Source organism: Acanthochromis polyacanthus, chromosome 15, assembly GCF_021347895.1.
Source record: "Acanthochromis polyacanthus isolate Apoly-LR-REF ecotype Palm Island chromosome 15, KAUST_Apoly_ChrSc, whole genome shotgun sequence".
In the NCBI taxonomy this organism is placed as follows: Eukaryota; Metazoa; Chordata; class Actinopteri; family Pomacentridae; genus Acanthochromis; species Acanthochromis polyacanthus.
In genome coordinates, this window is record NC_067127.1 from 9,862,786 (window position 1) to 9,881,842 (window position 19,057).

Consider the following 19,057-nt stretch of genomic DNA (forward strand, 5'->3'; position numbering starts at 1 on the left):
GAGAAAAGCAGAGTGGAACGGGGGCAAGAGCAGTTGCTCTTAATGAGGGCCAAACAGTCAGTTTTGCTCTTGTATACACAACAGTTAGGCCACAAAGCAACGTGAGAGGCGGCCATTTTAATCTGGTGTATAATTGAGAATTACAAAATTGCTAAAAATGAACACAAAGGCAAATCAACTGAACAGAGTGAGACTGATTGGATTTTTTTTATCCGGCTACGGGGCCTTATGGGTGAAATTGTACCTGCTATAAAAGGCTGGCTGGCATACTGGCTGTAGCAGGGACCGTGGGCATGAGCAAGGTAGCTGGGAGTAGAGGCATCTACAGAGAGGCTGGACTGGTGGGGCAAGATGTCAGCTAGAGCAGAATCCCCAACAGAGGAGGGGGTGAAGGGGGCAAAGGATGCCTCATGGGGCTCCCGCTTTACACACATGGAAGGTGGATATGACGGGTGAGATTCTGGCAGGTAGGGGAAAAAAAAAGAAAAGAAAAAATTTGATACAATGCCATGGACATACACCTCCACACACACTGTACACATGTTTAAGTCAATCACACATGTATGAAAAGATGAATGTATAGTTTTATGAATGTCCAAATAACAAAAAAAAGGCAAAGAAATGACAAAGTCACATCTGTCACAGGAGAAGCTTTTAGATTTGTTATGCACATAGCCAAATACTGCCACAGAGTAAAGAAGAATACAGAGTCTAGAATTCAAATCCTTATCAGCCGTATGAATTAACGAGAATCTTAAGACTTTACTAGAAGCGTACTTGCTATTATATATTAACTTCCTAGCTTCTAAGAACTCAAGACCAGACATTTTATATGAATACTGAATTGATAAACAGTCTTTAGCACTTGATTTGTTCATTTACATAGCTTATATTAATAATCTCATATGCACCCAGCAGTAATTCATTCGACTAAGTGGGAACATACACCAGTGAAATGTTGCAACAACACATCGCGCCTGATCAATCAAGCTCAAATGCGTAAAAAATTTCCCCAAGGTTTTGGGAAAACAAACAACATAATCTCACGGCTGCTTTCTCACAACAAAATCACTCCCACAAATAACCAAACAATCGGCTTGCAGACAGTTCAAAACTCTACACTTTGATCTAATTTGGCTGATGAGTCTTGGCATCTTTCATTTCATCGGCTCTGCCTCGCGAACCTATGCAATCAATGTGAACTCTGTCTCTGGCCTCTTCATGCCTACTGCATGAGGCTGCTCTGTTTGCTGGGGCCTGTAGGGAGAGATGGCTCTTTCCCCGACACCATGATAGCCTCATTAGCTGCTTCCCCCATCATTGTTGTTTTACAACAGGACTGTGTGTTGTGATTCCTCATTAAGATAAGGGCTGTTCTATGGAAGGGGGACGCAACACTGTCAGCCCTAAGAACCTAATACCAGAGAATCAGGCAACGCAACTCCCTGCTTTCCCACAGAGGGAAAAAAAATCATAGCAGGGTCTCCAAATCTCATTCTCCCTCTTTGTGACAGCTGTAAATGTGGATTTACACAGAGGTACAGCAATTACAGTGAACACCTTCATCCCACCTAATCTCTGACAAATGTCATTGCTATAGAACAACACGATGTAATGTTTTTAACGTATGAGCCGATCATTAAAATGGATGGTTGCTATGAATCTCTGTCTAGAACAGAAATAATCTAATGAGTGGGGTTTTGCATTTAATTGGACGGACCAAAACTTTGTCACATGCACTGTCTAAGTGTGTCATAGATTTATTGGAAATGGGGTCTGCATGTAGGAATGACGGCAAATCCCTTGTGCTTAGTTCTGCTCTTCAGTTAATTATAGCCAACACGTAGTCTGTTAAAATCTTTAAAGTGAGAACAGCTTTCCAAAGTCCAGTTACGCTGCAGTTGATTTGCACACATGCACACATCCACAAATCAGGAACTCATTTATAAAAGACAACGGAGCAGTTAGCTTCAGTGAGAAACAGCATTGCAGTATATTCCACATAAATTTAAAGCAGAGGCTCTACAATTTTTACTCACATTCATGCACAGCAAGCCAAAAACAACAATGCAGCCAATCTTAAAATATCAGAATAAAAAAAATGTAAACATAAGTATGGCATTCATCACTAGTTTTGGCTTCTGGAAAACATAATCCAATCACTCTTCATCACAGTCTCAGAAAGTGGATTGTGCAGCTGTGGCCTCACATGGATTGTTTAAGTGAACTTTGCTCATGTAGGTATATTATCAAATTTAGTAACGCCTTGTCGCCACGGTATACTGCCAAGCTAACATTTTACACATTAATCTGAGCTTTCAGATGAGAATGAGGGCATCAAACACGAGGAACAGGTCAAGTCTGTTTACACTGTATCTGAACCTTCCTGCATACTACTGTAGGCTTGCGTTTTCTCAGCGCCCGAGCAACCGTTGTCAAACAGACAGGGGTTACGACGCAACAACAACCGATACAAATGCTGCGTTCAAGACCACTGAACTCTGAAACTAATCAGACATGGTGTTGCTTATTGTCCTGGAGACGAGGCAGCGCCCGGGTAAAGGGAGTCTGTCAAATCACAGGCCCTGATGATGGAGATGGAAGATAAACTTAGGGTCCTCGGGGACTTTTCTCCTCAGCAAACACATCTCCGAGAGAGGGGAGATGGTATAGAGTTCTCCAACATCTGTCTCTGCTCCTCCACTGATACCACATCTACAGACCCCATCAACCATAGAAATGGACTGTTAAGAATCTACACCAATCCTGGGAGTGATGTTTCCAGATATAGCTACAACAGGCTTCTCTCAAGTGAGCATTTCAGTTTTAAATGTACACCGAGGAACTTCGGCGCGCAAGCCATTTAAGGTAGAACTCTCGCTTTGAAAGGCTGACATTCAATCTATACGGAGAACTTTTTCCATTCCTCCAGTATGTTCAAAGCAAAACTTCCCTCTTCTGTAGTCAGGGAACTGTCAACTGGAGAGGAGTGTGTCGAGAATTAAATGTTAAATCTACCCTGACAGGGACATGTTTACTTCAAGTACAGTATTTTACTTTCTTGCATTGTAGCAGTATTTATAACTCCTTCAACCAACGACCAAAGTCTCCATCTAATTATGAATGAGTGAAGAATATTTGCAGCTCCAAATAGCCTGAATTCCCCATCCACAGGTTTAACGCCATTCATTATCAAATGTGTGCTCAAAGGTTAGTGTACTATTGGTGGAGGGGGGTGTGATATAAACATTAATTTCCAAGCTTGGGGCTGCAGGTGTTAACTGAGCTGCGACAAGCCGTTTGTCAGCAGGCCACACACCAGGCACCGCAGGTTCGGTGGCTGCTTGTTGTTTGCCACCCAGCAGAGAAAAGCTGGTACTGCCAGCACATAGAAAGAGCCTCAGTGTGGTCCGCATTTCAGCTAAAATTAACCTCAAATAAAGCGTTCACCTCTTTTGTCTGTCAAGTTTTGTCACTTTTTGTTCGTAGAGAGAGTGAGAAACAGTTAAACAGATTCAAAAACATGTAAAACCACCAATTCGACACATCTGCTAGAGTTGTAGTAGATCAGAGGGGTGCCCATTTACACCTAGCTGTCCCACAGGCTCTGTTGAGAGTGATTTTCTTGCCCAGCCTGCACAGAGACCACAGAACTCTCATTGGGCGTGACCCTATTAAAGCACAGTAAAGTATATTAAAACATCATATATAATAATATCTTTGTTCCACATATAAAGCTGCTGGAATTAAAATAACTGTATGTTCAGGATCTACAGGATACTTTATGTTGCTTGCGTTATTCAGGTAGCAGTACAAAGCTATGTGGACACAAAAATGCTGGATCAGAGTCAGAGACCAGGGGTGAATCATGGCATGTTGTATTCACTGAACAATGCAGTGTTCCTCTACTGGAAACAAAACCAGACAAGCACAACATGTTCTCTACAACTAGTAGAAACAAGCTGTTCATTTAAATTTTACCCAGTTGGTCACAGCCATTACTATTTTAAACGAGGTAATAAGTAAATAGCAACAGCTAGGTTCATTTTATTTCTTGTACAGAGAATATTTTTCTTCAATTTTTTAATGTTTTTGTTGCACTAGAATAGCAACATGAATAGCCATTGCAATGTCATTTACATATTTAAATTTAGAGATATTAACATGTACGGATTTTTTTGGTCTCAGGACATAGGTGCTTAAATCTCAGTGGTGCGTTTCAGTGCAGTAAATCTCCCCCTGATTTGCCTGCCACCCTCCCTCCTAGGTAACCATCTCGTTCACACATTAGGGTAAACAGAGGACACAAAAGATTGTCGACATTGCTTTCACTAGCGCCCCTGGAATGCGAAAACTGAGCACTTCATTAATCATTCATCTTTAATAGATTATGCAAATTCCAGGACATAAAAATCAACAAGATCAATAACTGCATGAATTTTAATTGGGAGCAGAAAACATTTAAAGAATGAATATAATCTCATAGCTCCATCCAGTATGAGAACATAATTTATTGATAATTGGATCCCAGCCTAAGTGAGGAAGGTAATTTAGCATTTTTTCAGCCTTGGCATACATTCCTATTTACAGGGTTTGCTAATGGCAGAAAAGATAATATTATGCGCTAATAACCTACACACAATCAAATGCCTCATGCATTACTTTGCATACTAGTAGAAATTGAGTAATAAAAGTTTACTGGATATTACTTCTGAGTTTAATTTGGTGTTCAAAATACTCAAGCACATTTTTTTTTAATGGCTGTGCCCAAACATGCTGTCATATTCCACTTTAAAGAAAGTTTGGTTTGTTCGCCTCCTCTTTATGCAATCTGTGGCCCTCACATGTATCGCTTTAGGAGGCCCCAGGCCCCCAGGTGGCTTGGAGGCCACCTGCTATGAGTGTGCTCCCCAGAGCGAGACCACTTTCATAGGAGGAGCCCAGCATAAAAGACAAAAACACACCTTTCTTCTCCTGAGTCCCAACTTTCTGGGGCAAAGCTACCTCCCACATATTCAGGAATAAAAAGGGGGTCTTTCTTTTCCCATAGCTCTGTGGCCGAGTCTGGGGCTGGACTATAGGGATCATATGAGAAGGGCCGCTGCAGTTTTCAATCATGCTGCCCTCCTCTTTGCTTACACACATACGCACGAACACACACACACAGAGCGCACTCATTGACTTTGATTCCCACTGCATAATTATGGGACTTTTATTAAAAGGCTGACATATTATTCTCGAGTCGGTGTGGCCATCAGTAAACCTAACCTCTCCTGGGAAAGAGCCTCCACAGCCACAATGAAACAATATTTCAATTAACCAGGTGGCCATCAACCTGGACAGTTGAGCAAAAGAAGCCACGGCGGGTTGGTGTGGGTTAGATGATACAGATACTACAAGATATTCAATACATCGCACCTGCCACTGCATGTTGGCTCTCGGTGGGAGTTACTACTGCAAGCAGCGATCAGTAAAACACCCCTGTAATTTCAGTGTTTCTTTCACTGTCTGCATCTCATCTGTATCTGGGTCGCTCTCGCTCTCCACAGCGTGAGGCAGCCAGCCAGCCACAGTGCCATTCCAGCCGCTGTCAATCAACAGGCTATGATAGCCTTTGATGACAACGTCGTGTCGTGGCAGAACAGCAGCTGTCTCTTATGAGAAGTGCTCCCAGTCAATCTGTTAGCGGGCCAATCCAGGCTAACACAATAGCCAGTTAGGAGCGGTGTGTGAAAGACCTGTAGGATTTAATGGGCTCAGATGATATATCACCTCGCTCCGTGTCTTAGAAATAAACAGAGTGCCTCAAAAGAGCGTTTTCATTTGGTGAGAGGAGTTTTGTGTCAGTGGAAAATGTGCGTGCTACAAGAGTCAAACTTTTGATGATTCAATGGTGATGAAGGAGACGCTGACTTCGTCCAGTTTGTGGGGTTTTAAAGTTAGAGTACTGATAGTGTAAAAGTGAAAGAAAGTGTCCTTATCTTCCATAGCCTGAGGTAAAATGACACCATGCAGGTATAGTGAGAATGAGTGATGATAACTGCTATACATTACTTTTAGAAAACAGGTTAACTTGGCTGGTCGCAGGAGACAAAGGAAAAGTCAGAAGAATTTGATTGCGTAAATGCTTTGCCTGTGTGCTTAGAACTGACTAAATTCAATCACCTTGGCGCATGTCTTTGGCCTGCAGCGGCCGTGCGTATTCTTTTAGGGTTCAGTGTAGCATGAGTAAGATTGTACCTGTCACAACAGAGTAACTCTGGGAGACACTGGAGGCGAGGTCGGAGCTGGCGCTGGTGGAAAGGCTCGGCTTTACATCTTCCAGGCCAGCATTCAGGGATGGTAGAGTGTACTCATTCGCCTGTAGACAAACACACATATGAGCAGGTGGCAATCAAAGGAGCAATTCACACTGCCTTTATTAAATTTAACATTCCACTAGATGGGGTCATGATCTGGTTAATATCACTCATGCACTGCAGGTGAGCTCATTTAGCATGCCGGCTTTGGAGCAGATTCACCGCTTTGGGTGACGATATATGAAATACGTTTGTGTGAGCCCCCCTGGTGTGTTTGAGGAAGCTGTGCGTGATCCTCTCGCTGTGTTTCACTCTGAATATTTCCGGTGAATTCTGTGAACATCGCCCCCCGTCCCCGTTCCCTGTGCTTTACCAAGACCTATGATGATGTATGCATGCATTAGGGCTTGTCTGAGGAGAAGGCAGAAAGGGAGAGCGGGATGAGAGAGGGATTGGGAGAGGAGTCAAAGGACGGGGTGTCAGCTGGCTCTTTGTGCTCCACTGCAGTCATCCCTGTGACCAGTCAAGGGAGGAGACATTCAGGGCTTTGTTACAGGAGAGACATGTGGTGTGTGTGTGTGTTTTTTAAAGGGGAGTACAACCTCAAAATCAGCCTTTGTGCTTTGCCTCCAGGATGAACACATAAAACTAGGTTAATAAAATGTTAAAATAGCATGTATTGTTTTATAACTTTTAGTCTTTTATGTGTATTCTTACTTTATATCGAAGGATTTCGTTGCATTTCTTTTACACTGTAATAAAACGTTCGGTGCAGTTTCAGCCATCTTTCATGTTTGTACAGTTTCACAGTTTGTTGCGCTGCAGTAGCGAAACTCCATGTGAGGATCAGACTCCCCACTAGTCTCTTCAGTATTTATCCACTTTAATCTCAGGTTAAGACTCCGCTTGCCGTTGTGATGAATCCTGTTTGTTAATGAGATGACACTTCCTGACCCAGCTCTTCTTTTGAAAGGATAAGTGTGTGTGCACACATTTGTGTCTACGAGTGTTTGTCTCAGAGTGCGTGTGTGCATCTGTTTGTCTCAATGGGTTGGGGTCCCACAGGGCCGAGCTGGTGACCCCAGTCTTGTCTGCCTCTATCCCAGATAAACTCTAATTGTCTGCTTACAACTGTTCCCTGGCACTAGGCTGGATGTTCCTCTCTATTCCGCTGGGCCTCAGCAGCACAAGAGCCATTTTGTCATGCAGATGGGCTGTGGGTAGGGCTGGGCAGGGCTGGGCGGAGGGCGAGTGGCAAGCACAGAGGGGCCTGAATGACCTGACCACATGGCTGCCAGAAGTGTGGGAGGGATGAGGCCTATTCAGCCTGGCCTCTTCAAAATGGCTTTTTAATGCCCTGACGCAGACACCAGACAAGCCCCTAATAGCCTAATATCCCACCTTTTCACCAGTTTAAGAAAAGGAGGGGGTGTTGGAAACAGGGAGAAAAAAGGAGGTGCGCGGAAAGAGTGGAAAGCAGTCTGATTAATATTACATTAAATTAAAACTGATTTTTCTGGACCATTCTGACGCCGTTTTTCTCCCCCCTCCCCTACCCCCCACTCGCCTTTTTAATACCTTCTCCTCCGCTCTTTGTGATTGCAAGTCATTTCCAATTCGTTTTGGTATTGATCTTACCGTAGAAATCACTTTGGTAATTAGCTGCATTAGGGGCTGTATAGCAGGCTGAGGGGCTGTCCCTCTGATTTATCGCCGCTGTAATTCCCCGCGATCGCGCAGAGATGAAAATGAACTCAATTAGGGCACTGCTAAGGCTGCATGGGCACCCACATAGAGTTCCAATGGAAAAATTAATAGTCTCTTGTTGTTTAACAGTCTAATGAATGTAAATAAAGGTTATCCGCTGTAATAGGCTGTAGGCTTGTAGGTTGCTATGAGCAAGAAATAGCACGGAGCTTTTTGTCACCTGTGTCAGCATGTTTACCAAATTCACAATATAATGTTGGAAGTCAGTGTAAATTATTCCGCAGACAGGTGTGGAAGAAAGTCGGTTTAATTTCAATATGAAGAAAGAAATCTAAGCGTCAAACCTGTTCGGGTTTAATGTGTTCTGAAGTGGGGAAGACATCGGGGTAGGAAGGCCTTTCAAACACGCGGTCCAGGGCCTCCAGCTGCTGCTGGGTGAAGGCATCTGCTCGCAGGTGCTTCCTTAAACTTTCCACGCTGCCTTGAGAGTCGCTGCCCGGGCCTGAACCATCAGAGCCATCTAAAGGGAAGAAGAAGAGAAGGAGGGAGAGGAAAGGGGGGAGGGAGGTGGGACAACATTCTGCATCAGACTCCAGTCTTTTTCTTTGGTATTATTCTAGCATTGTGAGACAAACGTGAGGGGAAAAAAAATCTCTGTGCTCAACGGGTATGAGAGTGATGGCATGAGGAGCAGTAGTAAATTCAGGAAAACCCACCATCATGTCTGGCTTTTATCTCCCTCTTTTCACTTTCTCTCTCTTCCTCTCTCACATGCACTCACTCGAGCAGCTCCCTGCCTCCCCCCACCTCCTCATCGCAGCCGCCATCAGCATGGTCATCATGTGATAGGTCTATGGTAATTGATGGATTACCTTCAGCGCAAATATATACTTGTAAGGGAGACCGTGTGTTTCAGGAGGAGAAAGTAGGGCTGGCGATTACATACAGAGCCTCTCATTCTGCCAGCGGGAAATGGAGAGCCATTATTTAACTGTACTATTTCCTCCTGAACATATTACCCTTGCCTCTCTCTGTCTCTCTTTCTCCCCTTCCATCCCCCACATATTGCCTGTCTTGGGGAAAACAGAATGGAGTGGGGATGGTACTCAGGGCCCAATGAGGACGGGGCGTCGAGGGCAAGCGTATGCATTTCCTCACTTGGTCACACTCTATATAAACAAATGAGCCTGTGCTTCCCTCGTTCTTCTGATCTCTGACCCTATCAACTCGGCCAGGGAGCCCAGCGCCGCCACTGCAGCTCTCCCTCTGCTCACTCATCATGTCCTGAGCACTGAACGGAGGAAAAAAAAAAAACCCTCCTGCTAAAACCTCCAGCCAGCATTCCAGGAACCTCCACTCTCCTGGCTGCCTCCCACCACCCTCCCCTTTTCCTTCTCTATACTGCGCCACCAACAGCGGATGAGGGCTTTAGCTCCCGTACAAATCTGTCATTCTAAATTTGCAGCAGATTATGTTCTCTCCTGGGCGAGCCAGCGGTGATATATGATATGCAAGGCCGCTATTGATTGCCTGATCCGCTAGCAGAGGAGGGAGGCGAAATGAACTTGGAATGAACATCATGCCTCAACTCATTGTGCGTATAATACTCTACTTAATCCCACATTTTTCTGTGCTATGGAATTCAATTGATCAATCATGTTCCACTGATGGTACCATTTCAGGGGCGTTATTGCCATTCTGCTCGGCTGCTTGACCTTTTTTCAATGGCTGAGGCCAGAGGATGAACCCGATTCGCACCAAGAAATAGATCCATGGAGAGAATGGAATAGAGGACTGCAAGTGGGTATGAGAGTGTGTGTGTGTTTCACCAGTAAAATATATTGACTTTAGCTTTGTGTAACATTTATTAAGGAATCTGACTTTTCTCCTGCCACGTGTGTTTTCCCTGCTGCGAGTTACAGGATATTTTAGCACAGGTTCTTGTTTTTTTCTTTTCAAGCAGCTCCCTTGGTTTGGGGTGCTGGGGGTGGAGCAGCAGTTGTGTTGCTGTACGAAACTCAATTGTTGTCTGTGGTACAGAAGAAAATAGAGTCATTAATTACCTCATATCAGCTGGTCTGAGAAAAGAGGTGAGCTTGATCAATAGCAAGTGTTTGTCATTCAGCGCGGAGGAGCACGCTTATACTCAGCACCCCTTTACACACTTAATAAGGCCTCTGAACTGGCAGGGAAAGGACATAGATTCCCATCATAGAATGCTTTTTGGTGCAATTTCTGTGATGGAAATGTAAACAAAAGCATCACTAGAAAAATAAAAAGCAGATTTTGGAACTTGTTAATTGATGGGCAGGTATCTAAGCCTGTATTAGCAACATAATACGAAAGGTTTTAAAAAATAAAATAAAGTGCTATAGAATGTTCATCACGTTACACACACATTATTCTCGTTATTCTCTCACTTTTCCAAATTATTTATGTGAATATATTTCAAATTTATGTGGCCAAAAAAAAAATCCTGATTTAGCTTTTAAAAAGGAGTAACAGCAAATAATTTATTTTCAGAATTTGCCATTAGTGGTTCATGTTTGACACATATCATAAGATAGCTGCAATAAATCAGATTCATCCTTTGACAGTCAGCGTGTCAAGTGGAGTGTGAAGCCCGACTGTCAGATTGTGCGTGTGTGTGTGTGTCTCATTGACTGGCTTGTTTCGTTCTCTCAGTGTTTCTTCAACCCCTTTGGGTGTCTCAGCAGGTATTCTCTTATCACTCCCACATCCCCAGCTGACTGCGTCTCTTTGTTTTAACACCAACGTGTGAGGAGACAAAGTGATATAAAAACAAGAATCTCCAATGGTGACGATAACACGTGGTGCACTTTTTGGTAAACACCTTCTTTGATCAGCTTGAGTAAATGCTTTGTGACCTTTTTGTGCCCACGAGTTAGATATTTTATCACAGATTCGAACATTTTCAGTGGAATGTGCAGTTTTGTGTCAACTCATTGCACAAGCAAATCAACAACAGATATGAAACTGCAGCTGGTCTTTTTTTGATCAGTGCTATAAAAATCTGGAAGTTTTCGTACTCTTTTCACAAACTAATACTCACGCTTGTACACACACACGCGCAAACACACACTCAGTCAAGCAGTGACAGTCAGTATTGTAAAACAGACCTCAGTGGTATCAAAAGCTGTTGTGCTTTGCTTTGTCTCTAAGGGGGATGTTAACGTCCTGCGGTGGCATGGTGGCACTTAATGTCCTTCTTTCATCTCTCGTGTTCCTGTGATAAGATAACTCAGAGAGGAGTAGAGGTGGAGGCTCGTTTGAAAGGCAAATGAATTCCTACACACTGCCTGGCTCTCGCCGTAAATCAATGACATGGGGTTCCCTAGATCAGAGGCTGCGAGTCAACCGTTTACTTATTCGTCCTGCGCTGATAGGTAAAATGATGCTATTGCAAATTGTGGATCATTCGTTGATGTTTTTAAAAATGCTGTTTAGCTTGGGAAAAAAAAGAAAAAGAAAGGAGAGAGAGAGAGAGAGAGAGAGAGAGCACAAACAAACTGGTATACCCAGAGGGTGAACACTCCTTCCCTGTAAGCTAGCTATATTTATGAAACCTCTGAAGCGGAAAGGAGAGAGGTGGGTGGGGTGGGGGAGAGAGAGGAGAGAGGCAGCAACACTGCCATGGCTGTTAAGATCCTGTTATGTTGTGGCATGTTTAAGAGCTTTATTAATTCGATTTAGCACCACCAACCAGTGTACTGACTGTCAGCGGGTATAGTGATGCTTATTTGATATTTGCTCTCACTGCCAGCACTGAGGCTGCGTCGATACTATTTTGAAGCACTCCAGTTCTGGTATTTATTTTATATTCTGAAACTGCAGAAAGTTTACCATAAGTAAATAAAAGTACGAGGATATTTGGATCCAGTTTGCGAGTCCATGGTATTATTAGCTTTAGGTGGTTGAATGAAGTTGGTCTTTAAATGTAAATGTTGGCATTTTGATTCCTGGATGCTTCTGTCCGCATGCTCCAGTGTTTTTTAGGCAAGAGTAACTGCTAACTAACTGCTGCACTGTATTGTTAAAATAGGCTTTTGCATTAAAAACAAGTTAAAATTATCCTTTTTTTCATTGGTTTTAAGAAACTATGCAATTTAGGACTCGATTACAACCAAAAATGACTTGATATTAAAGATATTTTGCACCCTCTCCCACTCTAATATGACCTAACTCCCATCTTATTTTTCTTTGTCCTCCTCTGTTTTCATCTCCCTCCTCTGGACTCAGCTAGTCGTTTAACATCGCCACCCTGTGTGGTGGGTATTTGTGGAAATGCAATTAACGTATCCCTACTTTTCTCATGCCATTTCTCCCTCCTCAAGCTGAGTAATGCATCGCTCCATTAATTCTCGGCGTTGCTGCCCGTAATTGACTTTTCTCTGACACGATTCCTCTCCATTGAGTGAATTCCCTCCTCTTTATATTTTTGTGCAACTGATCTCATTGTATATTGTTTACAACCGGGGTCTCACACAGCCGCGTTGCTCGATGCAAATGGTGAAACCGCAAAACTCAGGCGAGGAGAGGGGGACAATAAGAGGAGAAATGAAACGTTGAGGAGAAAGACACAGATAGAGCAGAGAAGCAGGAGGGGGAGGAATGCAATGTGGACCCTTTTGTGCCTCCTCTACTGTCAGGGCCCTAACAGCTTCTTGTCTCTATGTTACGCTCTGTGGCCCCTCTCAAACCTGGGCTTTTCTCTCTCACACACACACCCCATCAGGGCCATCATGGCGCTCATGATTCCATTTTTTCTGTCTCGCTCTGGATGCATTTATTTTCTAAAGTGATCCTCTATTGACTCATTGTCATGGAGTGGCTTGACTAGTCAACCAGTGTAGGCCCAGGTTCAAATCCATACACTAACTGATTTAAACTCTGCAAATGGGTCACATGTGTTAAAAGATAGTCTCTGGGCATTCTCCAAAAGGGGCCAAATATCAAATGGGAACAAATCAAAACAGCGACTGTATTCATTTTTTTTTTCAAGCTATTGAACAAGGTTGATATGATTCCCGCTGCTGCCTGCGATCATTCTTTCATGTCATGAATGAACAACCTGCTAGGCTATATTTTTTCTGCCCTCTCACACACTCATCAGCTCCTTCTACACTCATCCCACACCCACGCTACAATCACAAGTTATGACCTTTGCTTTCTCCATCTAATTTATCACCGTAGCACCCTACTGCCTGTCCTCCCCAGGAGCTCCATTGGGCTCCATCCAGGACGTGGCGAGCCAGTGATGAGAGGAACATACAGTTAGGTCACATCAACCTGACTGCAGACTGCAGGAAGGTCAGCAGTAGCCTGTCACTGTACTGGATTTAGCCGCAGCACTAATAAAAAAACGAACAAATTACATCAGGTATTTCACACATTAATTAGCTCCAAATTAACTCCCAGGAAGAGCTCAAACTTTTTTAAACGAGTGCATGAACTTCTAGCACTGTAATACACATTTTGCAATCACACAGCAGTTGCCACCCAATCCTCTCTGTCTTTTCTTGGCTTCCACCTTCACCATAGGTTTAAATGACTGAGTGAGAGCAAGCTGTACAACAGGCTAATTTCCCCACTTCACTATTAATGCATTTGGCAGGAACAACATTCCATTTCCTGTAATGAGATACACAAATAAATCTGGCTATGGATAGATTCGGAGTGGGGGGCAGCGGTGGTGGCGGTGGGAGAAGGAGGTGGGGGGTGTTGGGGGGTAAAGGAGAGGGGGCGCATTGAGACGCATTCTCCCAGCACTGGCATAATTGGTATCGCTGCTTGCAGACATGCAAACCAATCTCTCCACAGATAGGACTGAGACTCTCTCTTTTCCCCCCTTAAGGCTATTTCTTTTGTCTTTTCAATAGCTTGCACATCCAAGATAGAGGGAGGGAGTGGAGGGGCGGAGGGGGGGAGATGTTAATTTGTGAATTAATAGCTTTTCTCTGCAGAATTGCAAATTCTTTTTAAATGTCACTATGTTCGCTATGTGAAGAGCATCGGAAGCCACAAAAGTTACGCACAAACACACATAAAAGGCGCTCTCCTGTGCACAGGTGTGTACGTACGCACACACAGATCCTAAAACTAATCCTTGCTCAATTCTCATTGAGGCCGCCAGGACCTCCTTCTTCCCTCCTCCCCTCCTAAAGCCTTCCTTTTTTTCTCTCTCTCTCTCATTACCCTGCTCCTCCGTCTCTCGTTTTCCACCGCCCATCTTCACTCAAAGGCGTCCAGTGTAACATGCTACTTTTAATTTGCAATAACACATGACAAGGACAGATTAATAGCTCTTATGGCACCTATGTCCCTGAAGCTCGTCTTACGGGGACCTGGTGTACATAACGCGTGTCACACTACATTATCTCTACAGCCCTGCAGTAATGGGGACCTTTTTCTTCCTAAAAGGGCAACCACCGACTTCAGTCACACCAGGATCACAACCACCACCCTCACGACACCAGCGCACAAAGCTTGTTTTTCCTTTTTAGCATGGTACAATTAACACAATAAAAGCACAAACATGTGACACCTTCAAGCTTGCAGTGTTTGATTAGGTACAGAAAGAAAAAAAGTCCAAAGAAAGAATATCACTAACAATGTGAAAACCATTTGTACTGGATTGCTGCTTGTTTCCAATACATTTATTTATTTTTTATGTCTTTGCTTAATTGTGTATTTCCTAAGTTGTCTGACAGAGAAACATGTTGGTGCTGCTGAGACCCCCCTACTTTCTCTGTAAAAAAAAAAACAATAAAAAATACAACAACCCAGGCACAGATCTAAAATTGTCGGAAATTGAAAATTACCACAAATAACCAAACACAAAAACTGCAGTGCTTTCCATGTTATCACAGGCCAAATTAAAGCGAATTGTCAAGTTTAGAGTCATTAAAAATATAAATGAATTTTAGTTTCCAATAAACTGCGTCTTGTTTTTGAAAATCCACAGCTATTATTTGCCTGATAACAATTCTAAATAAGCTACGCTGCGCATTAATGTATATTGAACTGCATGCCATTACATGGAAAATATGATTTTCCACAGTCACTTTAGCGTAATTTATTTTAATTTCTCGGGAGATTATTTATTGGAAAAAATCTTCCCCCGCCACATCTCATAAACCCATAACCCTGGAAGAGCAAAAAGAAAAAAATACAACAAAAAAAAAAAACAGCAAGAGAGAGGAGAGTATTGTGGTCTGATTGACCAAAGCAGAAGAGAAGGTTGTCTAACTTGAACTTACAATGTCCTATTTTCCTTCCATCCAAGTGGTTGCCACTCCAGAGAACTAAAGAGACAGAAACATAAAAGAAGGAAGTGGCCTGTTTTGATAAGTGCTCTTTGAGATCATTGTCAACCATATCATCCCATCAGCCACCTCAAAGCACAGAAACACACACATTTGCACGCACAAACACACACACACACACACACACACACACACACACACACACACACACACACACACACACACACACACACACACACACACACACATACACACACACAATCAGGCACACGAGCAGCCCCTTCCCTGCCTCCACCGGTCTGTTCCTACACCTGTTCAGGCCTCCACCAGGGACATGTTAATTCATAGGCATTAAAAAAAAGCCAATTGTTTGCACAACCGATAATCTATTAGCCCTCAGGCAGTGTGTGTCCACTTCTCTTGCCTAGGAATGAGAAATTCTGGCTTGGACCGGATAGGCTTCCACTTAATCTTTGAGCGTATCTAGGTCTATTTGCTTGCCAGTCCATTGCTAGTGTATAGTAAAAAAAAAAAAAACTTTATTACTTGATGTCTTCATGATTTTTTTTGCCTTGTTTTAATGCATCACCACTGAGTAAAATATAAGAAAAAAATATACTTCTATAAAGTGCAGCATATTAGCTGATAGCATCGGGCCAAGGGGATCAAAAGGGGCTTCTTTTTCTGCTTTTTGTTACATTGCAGCAATGAAAGCACAGAGCAGCAGTGTTGATGCCTTGCCAAGGGGGATTAGAGTTGTATGACAGCTCTATGGAATATCTACAGTACGTCTGAGCGTGGTATAAAATTGAGATGCAGCTCTGTAGGCATATCTGTATGGTAAAACGTAGGGCATCAAAAAAGGCTGATTGAATCACAGCACTCTCTCAACACTTGCCCTGCCTGATATGCAACATAACAAGTCACTGGAGACAGCACACAGAAACACACTTGGCTGCAGTGCTGTCATAAATGCCATCTTCTTCACACACAGGGAAAAAAAAGAAGTAGGAGATGAGTGATGAAGAGAATTAAAAGGATGGAAAACAAAAAGGATCTTGTGTCTCCCTTACCATCGTCTCGTTTCCTCTTCTCGCCATTGGAGCGGGGAATACCCAGAATGCCGTTGATGGAGTAGGATCCTACGGGATCGTTCGAGGCACTGGTCACAGGAGGGGAGGCTGTGCTGGGCACTGACGGAGAAAGCTGAGTTAGTGTGTGTGTGTCCAGTATCTGCCGGAGCGAGTGGCTTATTTGTGTGTGAGTGTTTGGGTGTGTACGGGTCGTAGTTTCTTCCTGCTTCTGCCGCCCTGATTGGCTCATTTGACTGTAATCTGTCTGTGTTGCGCTCACCTATGGTATGGCCGGGCGTGGAAAGCGGCGTAACAGATCCATCAGGGGACGGGTGGAATTGCTGCTGGACTTTGGTGCGGATAATCCTGGCAAAGTGAACAACAGACACGGATCAATCAATAGCGCTTCCAGAGCATTGAGATTTCACACCGGACCAGGCACAGCGGGACACTTAAATGCGGCACATCACGTCCACTTACGTCTGTGCATGTACAAGTGCTCCATCGTTTGGAGGCGCTTGTATCCTCATATTCAGGCCCCTGTCACAAATAGCCAATCTCGGGGCTTTGGGGGCAATCTCTGAGCTCCTGTGTGAGGCTGAATGGGGGCTGCCCCCTGAGATTGTGGATTCAATCTAGCTGGATTCTGAGGTTAGAAATATGATAAAGTCCCTATACCAGTAAGATGTGATGTGGCGGGAAAGTCTTCATTGCACTTTGGTCTGAATGATCTTGCAAACAAAGCATGAAATCACATCAATTCACCTCAATGATCAGCTTCACTGGCTCTACCTGGCCAACTCTAATAATCTCCCTCTCCTGCTCCCCACTCCCTCTTTTCTCCTCACTCTCTCTTTCTCTCGCCATCTCTCAGACCTGATCTTTCACTCCCACCCTCATCCTCTTTTTTCATTTATACTTTGCTGTCCACTGTGCTATCTGCTGTACTGTACTTTCCAATGGCTGTCTTTCAAAAAACCCTCATCACTTTCTTTCCTTTCTTTCTCTTTGCTCTCCACCAATTCAATTTTCGTATTTCTGTCTCTATTTCGCTGTCACCTCTCAGGTGTCTATTGTAGTTTTTTGTCTTTTTACTTTCCTAAGTGCAGCACACATGAATCCTCCAGGCTCACTGAGGAGCAGAGCCTATTGATTGGGACTCCCAGATAGAAAAGTTGACAATGAATGCTGGCGAGGAACAGCAGATGCAAATGGTGATCTATAAATTATATGTGACAGGAAAGCAATAGTATCTTATTGGGCCAAGCTGAGACCACTGCCACATCCATTGTCTTTTAATCTGTGGTGCACTTTTAAAAGAGAAAAATAAATAAAAGCAGGTGCCACAATAATCTAAAAAAATTTACGATGATTAAATCGGAGATGATTTTACATTTGTAAATTTGATGACTGCTGTAATTCTTTAAGCAAAACAAACTGTAACAGTGGGATTTACACGAGCTCAGCTTTAGCTCTTATGGGACATGATCGCATTACATTAAACCATGATATGGTAATCTTTTGATTGACACCTGAACGTGAGATCATTGAATAACAGGCAGCGTTGTACACGGGCAGAAATCTCACATGGAAGCCCTCTCACTCGAGAAGTGTGACAAAAACAGACTTTTACAGACTGCAGATGAGGCGAATGACGTCCACGTGTGCATGCAGCATCCAGCAATAAGCTATCAATTCTGAATCAGGCAGCGATGGGGTTAAATTCCTCAGGGGCAAAAAAATGTACATCAGACTCTTTTCATTCCCCTCACTATCTCATGTGTCCTCCATACTCTCTCCTTCAGGCAGGGCAACAAAGGCTAGTAGTCTCCTCCAGAAAACACACATCAATATTTTATTTGAATTTCTAACATCTCACCACAACAGTTATCTGACCTCATGACTCGAGGGAGTCTCATAAATTCAAGGACTTTGTTTCGAGTCTGTGTTGTTGATATTGAATAAGCAATTTGGATGACTGAATTAACGACTTTGGTGTTTGGCTGATGTAAAAAAAAAAAAAAAAAAAAAAAAAGCCCCAAAGAAATATTAAAATGTGGATCAATATGATTGAAAGCCGCTTATGGGGTACGCCTTTGTCCACTGGGCATGGTGCAGCGGGTGGAAACTCCTCTCTGCGACAACAAAACAAAGTGCAACCCAGTCTCTGTGTAATCTTTAATAATTCATGCAGGAAAAATGTGTTTAAAGCCAGGACATCCTCTTTAGTCAACAGAGCAGAGGTCAGCTCTTTAACCACAGAGACCACCAGGGGTCCACTGTCTGTTTCTCTCCCTTCGACTGCCTCTATTCCTCCCTTTCTTCCTCCTCCACATCAACCCTCCTTTTAACAACAACAGCGAGAAATTAAAACAGTATTTTAAAAAGCCTGAAATGTGAAAATTATAGCTATGAGTAGAGTTAATGTTAACAATTTCAAAATACTCCAGTGCGTTTTGTGCAGTAAAATAAATGTCGATTGACCTTTATTTTAATGCAAAATTCAGGGAATAAAAGTGAAGAGTAAAGTCCGCTGATTGTTTAGTTGTGATTTGTGCTTTAAGAATGGGGGGGGGGGGGGAATGCAGACTGGTACACAAAGTCTGATGTTAATCATTAATGTTGAAGCCAGCGTGGTTTGTAAAGACACAATATCTCCTAACTGTGCTCTTACACAAAGCTCAAAGTGAAC

General features: G+C 43.3%; 1 protein-coding gene and 1 long non-coding RNA gene across 2 annotated transcripts in view; one reads left to right on the forward strand and one right to left on the reverse strand.

The window, feature by feature from the left end:
* The window catches only part of LOC127537638 (uncharacterized), a 161,426-nt gene that overhangs the window by 49,488 nt on the left and 92,881 nt on the right, over window positions 1-19,057 (forward strand). The window lies entirely within an intron of this gene.
* Window positions 1-19,057, reverse strand: part of pax2a (paired box 2a) — a 29,915-nt gene that overhangs the window by 5,932 nt on the left and 4,926 nt on the right. The window contains 5 exon segments of the mRNA XM_051960516.1: window positions 6,241-6,361; window positions 8,351-8,526; window positions 15,287-15,331; window positions 16,366-16,485; window positions 16,646-16,731. Of these exon segments, the coding sequence (XP_051816476.1) occupies window positions 6,241-6,361; window positions 8,351-8,526; window positions 15,287-15,331; window positions 16,366-16,485; window positions 16,646-16,731 (548 nt within the window).